The 13,866-nt window shown below is 41.8% G+C and overlaps 1 protein-coding gene across 2 annotated transcripts in view; it reads left to right on the plus strand.

The window, feature by feature from the left end:
- The window catches only part of zbtb10 (zinc finger and BTB domain containing 10), a 43,466-nt gene that overhangs the window by 12,055 nt on the left and 17,545 nt on the right, over window positions 1-13,866 (plus strand). For both annotated transcript variants that reach the window (XM_057828147.1, XM_057828146.1), the window contains exon 2: window positions 11,377-12,379. In XM_057828147.1, the coding sequence (XP_057684130.1) occupies window positions 11,377-12,379 (1,003 nt within the window). The remainder of the gene's footprint in view (window positions 1-11,376; window positions 12,380-13,866) is intronic.

The following is a 13,866-nucleotide window of genomic DNA, read 5'->3' on the forward strand; positions in this document are numbered from 1 at the left end:
GCTATTTTTGTGTAGCAATCGCAAATGCTACTCGGTGACAGCCAAGGAACAATTTACATTTTTTCATTAATAACACATCTTAATTCAATAATTTATTTACCGTATTGGCCTGAATATAAGACGGCCCTGATTATAAGACGACCCCCTCTTTTACAAGACTCAAGTTTGAAAAAAGACTTTTTGAATACCATTTAATTTTTGTACAGAAAACAATTACAGTACATCCAAGACAAATGATTATAACAATATATTTGAGAGAAAAAGCATGTTATTTTGCTTCATTCAAATCTTAATATCTGAACATTTAAATATCTCAGCTAAAGTGCAATCACATTCGTAAATGAATGGCTTCTGGTTTATTGAAATGGAAATAAACCAATCTATTGTGATAAAACAACAGAATTGCAATAACTGCATTAACCATCAGAGTGAAGTCTAACTATAACTGTAGTCTTGAAAGAAATCTGAATAAGCAAAAACATTGCAATAAAATAATGCAAACTGGTTAAAGTAAAAAGAGTACCTGAGATCTGACATGACAGAACATCGCTTCAATAATATCTGGCGCCATCTAGCGTCGTGAATGGGTATAATGTCTCGACCGTGAATATAAGACGACCCCCTCTTTTTCAGTGTTATTTCAATGCAAAAACACAGTCTGATATTTGGGCCAATACGGTACTCTTCCCCCTTAAGTTTTTTTTTTTTTTTTTTGCAATAGAAATAATATTGGCAGGCATATACCTTTTTAGTTTTTTTCAGGTCATTTGTTGTCAGACAGAAGCAGCACGGCAAAACGGCATGCTAAAAAAATAAGTAAAAATATCAAAATCGCTTACCTCTTCATCCTCTGTAGGACCATGGCCCCCAACAAAATGTTTACTGTATATGAAATGTGAATGGCTTCACCTTGCTGGCGTTAAACTGGTCTTTCGGACGTCTGCGCAAGTTGATCCATTCTTCACATTTTTTCCTACGAGTGTTTGGTTTCGGGAAACGTATGAAGAAAACATCCTTCATATGTCGTAATGTCTAGTCGTTTCCGCAAGTTCCGTAGCAGCAGTGTTTTCTCGGCATGTTCTTTTTTTGAAAGAATACCTGAGAAAAAAAGAAGAAATAACATGGATTGTATGCGAGGGTGTGTCTGTGATGACCCACTTCCATGTTACAATGGCGATGTCTCGGTCTAAAATTAGCATTCATGCAGTACGTTATTGGTGGGAGTCGGAGTGGGAACCTCTCGGTACCTCACGATATGATTCGATTTGCGATACAAACCTCACGATAATGATGATCTGACGATATAGCGATACAACGATTTTTGATACATTGGTCAGGAAATCATTCTAGGATATTCTATAAAAAAACTAATAAACAGAAAAACAAGCTTCTGCCATGAATTGGAATGATTTTATTACTAGAAGACGTTCAAGCCATTTGAACTGGGAGGGTGGCAGGTTAAAATAGCCCTGTGAGAAGTTCATATAAATCATAAATTTCATATTAATTAATATGAAATAATAATAATAATTTTATAATTCATATAAATGATAAGAATACATTTTAAATTCATGTAATTAAAAAAAATCGAGAAGTTAAGACATTAATATAAACTAATTTTTAAACTACAGTTTTTTTGACCCTGCCTTTTTTTTTTTTTTTTTTTTTTTTTTAACCTGCCTCTTAAAATACTCGAAATCATTCGGAACCGGAATCGAAACATGGAACCGGAATCGGAACCGAAATCTTTCAGTTTCCAACGATGCCCAACCCTAGTCATTGCGCATTCGAAGTTCTGTGTCAGGGAATGCAATGCTCTGTAATTCATCGCCATGCCACTAGAGCAGGGGCGGGCAAACTATTCCGCAAAGGGCCACTGTGGGTGCGGGTTTCTGTTCCAACCCATCCAGAGGAAACCTTTTCACCAATCTGGTGTCTTGCGAGCGCAATCAGTTGATCGCAGTCAGGTGCTATTTGTTTCAGCAGAAACGTCATTGGTTAAACTGTCTGTGCTGGATCAGTTGGAACAAAGACCAGGACCCACTACGGCCCTTGAGGACCGGTTTGCCCACCCCTGCACTAGAGGGTTCTGGCTTTGTCTTTGTTCAATTTTGTGGGACTCTTGTCGAATCACTTTAGTTTTCCTCCGGTCTTTGACAGCAGTGACAACGGAGATTGAACGTGTGTATTTGCAGCTAATCAATATTGAACAACAAATGTTGTTAAGACAAATGTTGACGCGTATGCAAAACAGCAGACATTTGCAAATGTTTGAAAACTGCGGTGATGTTGTGCTGAACCGGAAACAACGTTCTGAGTGGACCAGTCACAGTCCTTCGACAATTTTTTGGAGGTGCACGTCAGGCTACGCCGTAGGGTAGTAAATCAGGTCTGCGTGAACGACGTAGGTCTGCCGTCACTGCTACGCAGAAGCATAAATCAAGACTTTACTGGCTGACATTCATGGCACCAGATGTCCAATCCATTTAAAGTGGGAGGGTTGCCAATAAAGAAAATGTCTACGAGTGATGAACTCATTTAAATATACATTAGTAGGATGATTGGAAGCCATATAATTGGACATCTATCCTTTCACTGCCAATGGCAGCCAATGAGTTAATTAAAAAAAATTATTTTGTATGTTTTATATAGAAAGACATAAAACATTATTTTAAATTCAAGTTCCTCCAGACCAAAGTGTTTTGAAAGCAAAACGGAACTTTTTTTTTTTTTCGACCTAATGTCATCTAAAATCCAGGCTAAAGGCAAAAAAAAAAAAAAAATCTGCTAAAAGTTTCTCATCTTGTTCAAAGATGGCATGCGATGCAACGTCCATGTTTTCACACTACTTTCGAGGGTAGCCATCCTGACTCTGCATTTGCCAACAACCCCCCATACAAGTATTTTGCCCGACTTTTCGACATTCCGCCACACACGAAATACACTTAGGCGCGTCGGCTCTGTCCCGACCCGCGCGCGCCCCCCGGCTCGGTCCCGTCGCAGTCTGAGTTTGCCCTTTGACAAAAGGCCCACAGTGAGTGGACAATGAGCCTCGGGGAGAACGGCAAGCATTGTGAAGGCGGCTCCAAAATGGGGCGACCGGCGTTCCTCGGCCTCCCCCTCATGGCGCTCCGCTCCGCTCCACATTTTCTCTCAAGGTCTGGCGCCTATCAGCCGTCTCTTATCTCTCCATTGTAACTTTTCCTCCATTATGCGCCTCCTTTTCAACCATTATACAGAACGTGCAGCCTGCAAAAGCACGTTCCCATTGGCTCTCTAGCTCAATCCAGCGCATCCCATCTCCCTCCAGCTGTGCGGCCGAGGATGGATGATAACACCCCCCCCCTCGCCCACCCGCTCCTCTCGCCCCGTTTTATGTGCCATCCCATGTGCCCGAGTGGGGGCTGGGTGGGGACCTCAGAGAAATGGATTTAATCGGCTGAAACCCCCAGCTGTGTGTGCACGCGCGGGCGGGCGGGGGCAAAAATGCCAGAGCAATGTGAATTATTCTGGATTAGGACATCTGCTGTGCAATTTTGTCGCGGGGAGAAAAAAAAACTTGTGACGTTGATGTGATTTGTGAGCCTGGCAAGCCAGACTGACTTTCACCATTTACGAGATAGAGTAGTTATGTGTACTACGACATACCATATCACAATATTTTGCATCTATGACCTCCCAGTTAAAATGATTTGGAAGTCTAATGCCGTCAGTGGCACTCAAACATGAGCATTCAAAGCCACTATACGTCGATATACAGTGGTAACTCTACATATGAATTTACAGGTCCTTCTAAAAAAATTTGCATATTGTGATAAAGTTCATTATTTTCTGTAATGTACTGATAAACATTAGACTTTCATATATTTTAGATTCATTACACACAGCTGAAGTACCGGTAGTTCAAGCCTTTTATTGTTTTAATATTGATGATTTTGGCAAAAAAGTCCAGAAAAACCAAAAATCCCTATCTCAATTAGCATATTTCATCCGACCAATACAAAAAAAAGTGTTTTTTGAAACAAAAAGAGTCAACCTTCAATTGATTTTATCAGCTATGCACTCAATCCTTTTGCAGAAATGACTGCTTCAATGCGGCGTGGTATGGAGGCAATAAGCCTGTGGCACTGCTGAGGTGTTATGGAGGCCCAGAATGCTTCGATAGCAGCCTTAAGCTCATCCACAGTGTTGGGTCTGGTGTCTCTCAACTTCCTCTTCACAATATCCCACAGATTCTCTATGGGGTTCAAGTCAGGAGAGTTGGCAGGCCAATTGAGCACAGTAATGCCATGGTCAGTAAACCATTTATCTGTGGTTTTGGCACTGTTAGCAGGTGCCAGGTTGTGCTGAAAAATGAAATCTTCATCTCCATAAAGCTTTTCAGCAGATGGAAGCATGAAGTGCTCCAAAATCTCCTGATAGTTAGCTGGATTGACCCTGTCCTCGATAAAACATAGTAGACCAACATCAACAGCTGACATGGCACCCCAGACCATCACTGACTGTGAGTACTTGACACTGGACTTCAGGCATTTTGGCATTTCCTTCTCCCAAGTCTTCCTCCAAACTCTGGCACCTTGATTTTCGAATGACATGCAAAATTTGCTTTCATCTGGAAAAAGTACTTTGGACCACTGAGCAACAGTCCAGTGCTGCTTCTCTGTAGCCCAGGTCAGGCGTTTCTGCCGCTGTTTCAGGTTCAAAAGTGGCTTGACCAGGGGAATGCGGCACCTGTAGCCCATTTCCAGCACACGCACAGTGCACAGTGGCTCTTGATGTTTCTACTCCAGACTCAGTCCACCGTTTCTGCAGGTCCCCCATTGTCTGGAATCGGCCCATCTCCACCATCTTTCTCAGGGTGCGGTCACCTCTTCTGGTTGTGCAGCGTTTCCTGCCACACATTTTCCTTCCCACTGAGGTGCCTTGTTACAGCACTCTGGGAACAGCCTATTTGCTCAGAAATTTCTTTCTATGTCTTAGCCTCTTGCTTTAGGGCGTCAATGATGGCCTTCTGGACAGCAGTCAGGTCGGCAGTCTTGCCCATGATTGCGGTTTTGAGTAATGAAACAGCCTGGGTGTTTTTCAAAGCCTCAGGAATCTTTCGCAGGGGTTTTGAGTGAATTTGTTGATTCAGATGATTAGGTTAGTGGCTTCTTTAAAGTACCTTTTCATGATATGTTAATTTGAGATGGGGATTTTGGGGTTTTCTTGATTTTTTTTGCCCAAATCATCAATGTTAAAACAATAAAAGGCTTGAACTACTAGTGTATACAGTATGTAAGTGTTCTGTTTATACTAGGGGTGTGAAAAGGCTACGTCACGCTTCAAACCTCGCGCCCTAGGTCCATCGCATATATTTTTTTTCAATTAAAATTGTTTTAATATATTTAAAATGTTAAGATATATGCATGTTTATGTGTACAAATCATTGTTTTTGAAATGTATCTCATTTATATAATTATTACATTTGCAGTGCTTAAAAACCATCTATAAAAATACACATTTATACATGTTTTATTTTTGGGGTGGGTTGTTTTGTTGTTCCCCATTAACCCCCAAAAAAACGAGGAATCACTGTATATCGAAATGGTAACAAATCACGATACTTTCTGTCCCAAAAGGTTATTGATATGCTTCCTCCAAGTATCGACATATTTTAAAAAGGTGTCACCATTTACAAAAAGAGAACCAATAGGATGTTAGCTAAATTTTATTCAGAATAGTGTCTGTTAACTCATTCAGTCCAAATGGATTGGACGTCGAGCACCGTCAGTGGCACCGAAACCAGAGCCTTCAAAGCCAGTCTTCTTGGTTGTGGGGGCATTTAAAGGTTACTTCCTGTTGATTTTGAGTCACCTTTTTTCATTTTAGGGCATTCCTAGGTCACGTCCTGTTCAGTAACCCAAAATCAAAAGGAAATGACCCATAAATGCCCCAAAAGCAGTAGAAAGTGAGCCAAAATATACAGCAAATGACCTGAAATGCCCTAAAAATTAACTCATTGGCTGCCACTTCATATGGATTGGATGTCAACTAGTGATAAACTCATTTCAATTTGCAGTAGAAGGACGAAAATAAACTTCTCTGTTTATTAAATGCATTGTCGAATGTCATAGAATGCGTTCCTGACCCATATATTGATAATTGTTGTATCGCCATATCGTGAGATCGTTATCTTGAGCCTGGTCTCGCAGATCGCATCGTGAGATACCCAGGGGTTCCCACTCCTAATATATACTGTATATGTATATATATATGCATGTGTATTAAAGTCTATATCCAGTCTATTGTTGTCAATGGCAGGCAACAAGTTCATTTTGGCTTACTTCCTTGTTAAATTTAGGGTACTTACAAGTCACTTCCTATTAATTATGGGTCAGTTCCCGCACATTTTGAGTCACATTTCCTGGTGATTTTGGGGCTTTTGCAAGTCACTTCATGTTCATATCCAGTTTTTCTGTCCCCATGTGAAAGGAATGTGGTCTTTGGAAATGAAGTAGGAGATTTATGTATTTTGGGCAACTTTTGTGTGTCTTAATTTCCAGACCTGTTTGATGTGTGAATTATGTGAAATGGATGGGGGGGGGGGGAGGACAAGAGTTGGTTCCATCCCCCGAGTTTACAAGTAAGTGACCTGCAAATACCTTGAAATTAATAGGAAGTGACCGAAAATCTACAGGAAGTAAGCCATGAGCAAAGCATTCTCACACTTATGATCCAAAAATGGTATTTTCAAGTTATTATAAGAATTTCTTCAACTTCGCTAGAAAACCTAGTCAAAAATACCTTTTTGTTATGAAGTTCTCTTTGGCCCATCCCTCCATTGTACCTCATTTTTATCCCCGCTCCCCTTTTTGGAGCCTGTTGGACCAGTTTCTCCCCTCCGGCGGGCGTGTCCGGAACCCGGGGGGTGTTTACAGACGCCACGCTCTTTACTAAAGATGAGGCGACCGCCGAGGAACACTTCGTATTTGGATAAACACACAATTTGGCTTTTTATTTTGAACACTGTGTGCTGAAAATGTCTACTGCCAACTTTACGAGCAGTGCGTTGCGTTCTTTTCCGACAACAGAGTTGGCACGCGGCCCTTTCAATAACGTTCTTTTCATGGTTGGGATAAATTCAACTCTTAGGCTGCCACTGACGGCGATAGACGTCCATTGTGTGGTTTCCAGTCGTACTTCTGCTGTGAATTAAAATGAGTTTATCATTAGTAGACATCCAATCCATTTGAAGTGGGAGGGTGGCAACGAATAATTGGACGTATAGCGCTGTGAATTGCAGCCAAAGAGTGAACAAATCTATTTAATGTATGAGAGGAATAAATAAGTACATAAAGATCTTATTAATGAATTAAATACTTTATATATGTATGAAAAAGTACAGCTAAAATTGAGGCAATCCTAAAATACAAAAACATAAAGATTTTTAAAAATTTAAGTAAAATATGAAAACTTGTAAAAAAAAATTTTTTTAAATTTTATTAAACCCCAAAATTATACATCTTAACAATCAGAGGAATATTGGAAACAAAACCGAAAGGCCAGAAAATTCACATGAATATAATTCATTTTTTCTTTATTTTTTTATTTATTATTACTTTATTATTTTCTGATTGATGCCCTTTGCCTTGGAATTGGTTCTACAACCTCGAGATATTTAGTTTGAAACTTGCCGAATCTGAAACCCTATGGGAGGGTGCGTTCCTGGCAGCAGCAGTGCTGGCGTCGTCATACCATTCTGTTCGGTGGACGGAGACACGTCACGGCTGATGAAACCTTGATAAATCTTGGAAGTTCGGCACACTTGAAAAATGGGTCTCAAGTCTCCAATTGCTAACCTAAATGCAATCTCAATGGTAAATGTTGTTACACTTATTAAGAGCCTTTCCACTAAGCTGGAGAACGATAAACCGATACGACCGGATATCTGGTTTTACAGGTGAGAGATACAGCTGTATCGATAGTAAAGTTACCATTCGACAGTAATTAGCCATTAAATATTCAATGAACCGATAGTAGAGATAGAATAGAATTCGGCTATCGCGAGCACAAGAATCGGCTTCTAATGCCTAGTTCAATCCACTGCTTAATATGATAATAATTTAGCTTTTACCTCACATGCTGCGCTTGTGTCATTCACCACACAGCCCAATTAGATTGTGACCACCGTCGTGGTTGCCTCAACTTCCCATTAATTTCGGCAGAACCGCTAGTAGTCGCCGTCATTACCCGATCGTCACGGGCGTGTCATAACGCGAGAGCTAACAAAACCACTGAAACGCATGCTCCGTAGCATTTTCTTCACAGCCCAAAACGAAACTAGTAGTGGCAACGAAACAACATGCTAAAACAATGGACAGTTTGCGCGCAACGCCAGCGACGTGCAGCGATTGATTTTCAACGCACCCAGGAAAACAAAAGTCGGACTTTGAAGTGACAAAGGCAGCCAGATCTGTTCACATGGGACAGAGCTACTGTGAAGTGTGAAGCGGTACGGAGATCGTGACTTTTTAACCCTGAAAAATAACCGACTACAATGGTGGAAAGGGCGGCATATTGTTTCCACGAAACGCAGTCTACTTAAACATGAACATGTGGATCAGTTGATCTTCCTCAAGAAAAAGATATAGACAGTGATGAAGAATAAAAAATGTGAAAGCACAGGCATAAGACTTTGCTGTGTATAAGGTTAAAGTAATGATTATAGACCCGTCTGTCTAAAATGCCATGTTTTTATTCCCCCAGTTATACTAGTGGTAAAGCACAATTTATTATTTATTTATGATAACACTAGCAGGTTTAATTCTTTTTTTCTAGAGCTGCTGCATATAATTAATATTTTTTGCCTGTAAGATGTTTACATTGAAAGTTTGCACTTAAATTACTTATTGTGTTCAAAACACCAGGAAATACAGTAATTAAATTACTGCACTGAGTTTTAATTTATTATCAATCCCATCCAACAAAATGACGGTCATATAGTAAGCTTTATTTTTTTTCATGAAAAAATAAAACATAACATTGGTATGAAATTTTGTTAATCTTTTTTTTATATGTTTAAAATACTGTACGAACACACACAAATGTTTACTATCGTATCGAATTGCTCGGCCTTTTGTTGTTTAATCTTTTTTTTATATGTTTAAAATACTGTACGAACACACACAAATGTTTACTATCGTATCGAATTGCTCGGCCTTAAAAATGTATCGTTTTTTTTATTTTTTTTATCGAATCGTAACCAGTGTATCTAAATACATATCGAATCAGCTTCATGCCAGAGATTCCCAACCCTACTTTCCACCTTTTAAGGCACTCAAAGCGCTTTGACACTATATCATAATCTACCTACTGGTGACACAGCACCAGGAGCACTGTTGGGTTCCTTGCGGAAGGATACTTCGAAGAATCGAACCCACAACCTCTGGTTCAGCCAACGACTACTCTACCACTGAGCCACGCCAGTATAAGTACTATGTGCGTTTGTGTGGAACTCTAGCTCACAACAACAATAAAAAAAAACTATTCCATTCTCACTGAAACTAGTAAAGCTCTTTACAAAGCCATTCCAATCTATCGTACTCCTTTAAATAAGACTCAGTGTTTTCTTTTACAACAAGTGCAATCAATTGAGAGCCAGGCGAGTGGGGCGAGTTCTAGCAGCAACAAAGCCGAGCGAAGTCGCTCCCAGCCGGCTTGAACAGCGAGTGGAAGAAGGGCTGTGGAAGTCGTGGGAAAAAAAGTGACAAAAAGAGGAAGTGGTCGTGCTATAAACGTAATGTACTAAACCACAACTAATGTATGATATGTTACTATACTATGTTTGTTGCTTCATGTCTAATTGTGTATCATATTGCCTCTGTAAAGCCCTTTGAGACTTCTGTTGTGATTGAGGGCTATACAAATAAAATTGAATTGAATTGAATACTGTCCTTGCCAAGAAAATGAAGCTAAGTCTTAGCTAGACAGTGAGCTAAGCTCCGAAATGACAATGTCAGACATACGTGTGGTTTGCGAACTTTATTCAGCTGCTCATGAAAGCAACACTTGCTGAATGTAACTAAAATAAAATGAAATGAAATTAAGTCTCATCCTCAATAACAGCAATTCAAATTTGTATTTGCAAGTAGCTGCTGATAAAGCATTAACAAACGATTAGCATGTATCAGTTAGCGTCCGCACATCACCAAAAACAATCATATAAACTCAACCCAAGTATTCGACCACAATTGAAAACGTACAATTTACAGTACTAAAGGGGTTATATACAGCTGTCGCCTCTGGATGCTTCACAAGCAACAAATGTGCGCGCAGGCTGTCACCTCTTCACTCGGCTGCTTCCTCATATGCGCGTGTGCCGTCTCTGCTGTGTGTGGGGTGGGTGGTAAATGCTCTCGCGTGCGATAAAATAAAAGCATGCATCACAAAATAACAGTCAACACTTGATGTTTTCCTTTTTATACAATTCGTAAAATTAGTTTAACTAGTTGGTCAGTGACGTCACATGGTTACGCTGCCGGGCTTCCAGAGTATGACTCTTAACGACATAAACATGTCATCTGTTGACCTTTCAATTTGAACCCGAGGGGAACATTAATGAGCGTGACAGCACTGTTGACACAAGACAACAAGCAGCAAAAGCAAAATGAACAGGAAAGACTGGATGAGACGAGACGAGATTTGGGGAAAAAAAGGTGTTCTGCCAAAATGTGCTACATTGGCGAAATGTCTGCAAGATGCGAATTTGGCCCCCAAAGTACTACCGTGCGCTTTCAGCTTGTTTTGTTTAGATGCATACAAACAGAACATACTAAAGATGCCTTAAGAAAATATTTAAACGTAGTAATATAAATAAGGGTGGTTTAAATATGCTACGACGTGACTAATGTGGTCAACAGATCAGCAATCTGCTTAAAACCACCACAAGAAAACACTATGCTTAAAGGTATGAGAGGGAAACACATGCAAAAAGTATTTTGAGGCAACGAAAAGGTAATAAAAGACACAATAAAAACACAAATAGTAAGTACTCGCTGCTTTAAACCAATGAGCACATACGTTGGACGTCTCGCCGCATAGGAAGGAATTGCAGAACACCGGTAGTGTTCGTCTAGTGACAGTGACAAACTATGTCGTCACCCAAGCGTCCATTGCGCGCATAAAAAATGGCGCCCTCTGTAGGTCAAATCATGTACTAAACATGATAGATTTTTAAATTAATGGCAATATTTTATGTGTTACTAATAACATATTTTAATAAAAGACAACTATTATGGCTTATTTGAGCCTACAAGTTCTTTAAATATGTATTTTTCAATTGAATTGAGTTGTTTTCTGTTTTGTTTTTCATTTTTTCTGGATGTTTGGCCAAAGGAGTCGGGGAGGCCTCTGGACAACGCCAGCCCGTCCACCAACTCGTCGGAGGAGGACTATCGCAACAAGGCCAACGAGAACTCGTACTGCTACCAGCTGCTGCGGGAGTTGGACAAGCAGCGCAAAAGCGGCATCCTGTGCGACGTCAACATTGTGGTGTCGGGCCAGGTCTTCCGCGCCCACAAGAACATCCTGGTGGCGGGCAGCCGCTACTTCAAGACCCTCTACTGCCTGACGCAGAGCGAAGCGGCCGAGCGGGCCACCGTCACGCACCTCGACGTGGCCGCCGTGCAGGGTTTCTCAGTCATCCTGGACTTTCTCTACTCGGGCAACCTGCTGCTCACCAGCCACAACGCCATCGAGGTCATGTCGGTGGCCAGCTACCTGCAGATGACGGAGGTGGTGCAGTCCTGCCGGGCCTTCATCAAGGACGCGCTTAACATCAGCATAAAGCAGGAGGCGCCCGACTCGGTGTTGCTGGACTACAACAAGCGACCGACACTAGCCAAGGATGTCCAGCGGGGGCGTCGCGAGCGCAAGCCCGGCAACTTCTGGGCCACCAGCATCCTCTCCAAGCTCTCCATCCAGGCTGGCGGTAACCGAGTCCAGGAGGCCGACGGCGAACTCCCCGCCGCTCCAATCGATGACGCCGGGGTGAAGGAAGAGTCCAGCGATGTGGAGGTGACGCTGGTCGGGGCCGGTCCCCCTGGCGCGCCCCCGGCGAGCTGGAGCCACCACGACAACTCCTCCGACTCGGCCGACAACAACGAGGCCCGCGCGCAGGTGTTTGTCTGGAACGAAGCGGGCGGCGCCGCCATCAAGCGCGAGGCCCCTGACGATGCGGCCGCCGCCGGCAGCGGCCGTAGGAAAAAGACAGCCACCGCGCGAAGGTTCGTCTACAACTTCCCGCCCGAGCCCGAGGAGGGCTTCGACGAGGGCATGTTCGTCCAGCCGTCCGCCTCCTACCCCAGAGACGACTTCTCTTCGCTCTCGGAAAACGCAGGTAGGACCGCCGTCCTTGAACCAAGTCTGCTCTAAAATTGAAGTTTTCTTTTACTGTGGTATGAAAAAGAATTTTGAACCTTTTGGAATTTCTCACATTTCTGCATAAAATCACCATCAAATGTGATCTGATCTTTGTCAAAATCACACAGATGAAAAAACTGTCTGTTTTAACTAAAACCACCCAAACAATTATTGGTTTTTATATTTTAATGATGATCATTTGCAAACAATGACGGAAGGAGGGGAAAATAAGTAAGTGAACCATGACATTTAATATTCTGTGGCGCCCTCTTTGGGAGCAACAACTTAAACCACATGCCTTTCTGTAGCTGCAGATCAGTCTGGCACATTGATCAGGACTAATCTTGGCCCATTCTTCTCTACAAAACTGCTGTAGTTCAGTCAGATTCCTGGGATGTCTGGCATAAATCACTGTCTGTAGGTCATGCCACAGCATCTCATTGGGGTTCAAGTCTGGGCTTTGACTTGGCCACTCCGGAACGTGTATTTTGTTCTTCTGAAACCATTCTGAAGTTGATTTACTTCTGTCTTTTGATCATTGTGTTGTTGCAGCATTCATACTCTTTTTAGCTTCAAGTGTCTGACAGACAGCCTCAGGTTTTCCTGCAAAAACACCCTGATAAACTTTTAAAATTCATTCTTCCATTCACTATTGCAAGCTGTCCAGGCCCTAAGGCAGCAAAAGTGCCCCAAATCGTGATGCTCCCTCCACCATGCTTCACGGTGGGGATGAGGTGTTGATATTGGTGAGTTGTTCCATTTTTCCTCTACACATGACGTTGTGTGTTACTCCCAAACAATTCAACTTTGGTTTCATCGGTCCACAAAATATTTAGCTAAAACTTCTGTGGAATGTCCAAGTGCCTTTTTGTGAACATTAAACAAGCAACAATGTTTTTTTATATAGACAGCAGTGGCTTCCTCCGTGGTGTCCTCCCATGAACACCATTCTTCATTTTACATATAGTTGCTGTGTGCACAGAGATATTGGACTGTGCCAGAGATTTCTGTAGTCTTTAGCAGACACTCTAGGGTTCTCTTTTACCTCTCTGAGTGTTCTGCGCTGATCTCTTGGCATCATCTTTGGTGGACGGCCGCTCCTTGAGAGAGAAGCAACAGTGCCAAACTCTCCATTTGTAGACAACTTCTCTGACTGTCGATTGATGAACATCCAGACTTTTAGAGATGGTTTTGTGTCGTTTACCAGCTTTATACAAATCAACAATCCTTGATCTTAGGTCTTCAGACAGCTCTTTTGGCCGAGCAGTGATGCACATCAGACAATGCTTCTCATCAAGACAATTCTTACCAGGTGTGTGATTTATAGTGGGCAGGGCAGCTGTAAACCCCTCATCAGTGACTGGGCACACACCTGACTTAAATTGTTTGGTAAAAATTGGTTTCAATTGCTCTTTAAGTCTCCTTAGGCAGAGGGTTCACTCACTTATTTTTCCCCCTTCTGTC

The sequence above is a fragment of the Corythoichthys intestinalis genome, chromosome 22, assembly GCF_030265065.1.
Source record: "Corythoichthys intestinalis isolate RoL2023-P3 chromosome 22, ASM3026506v1, whole genome shotgun sequence".
In the NCBI taxonomy this organism is placed as follows: Eukaryota; Metazoa; Chordata; class Actinopteri; order Syngnathiformes; family Syngnathidae; genus Corythoichthys; species Corythoichthys intestinalis.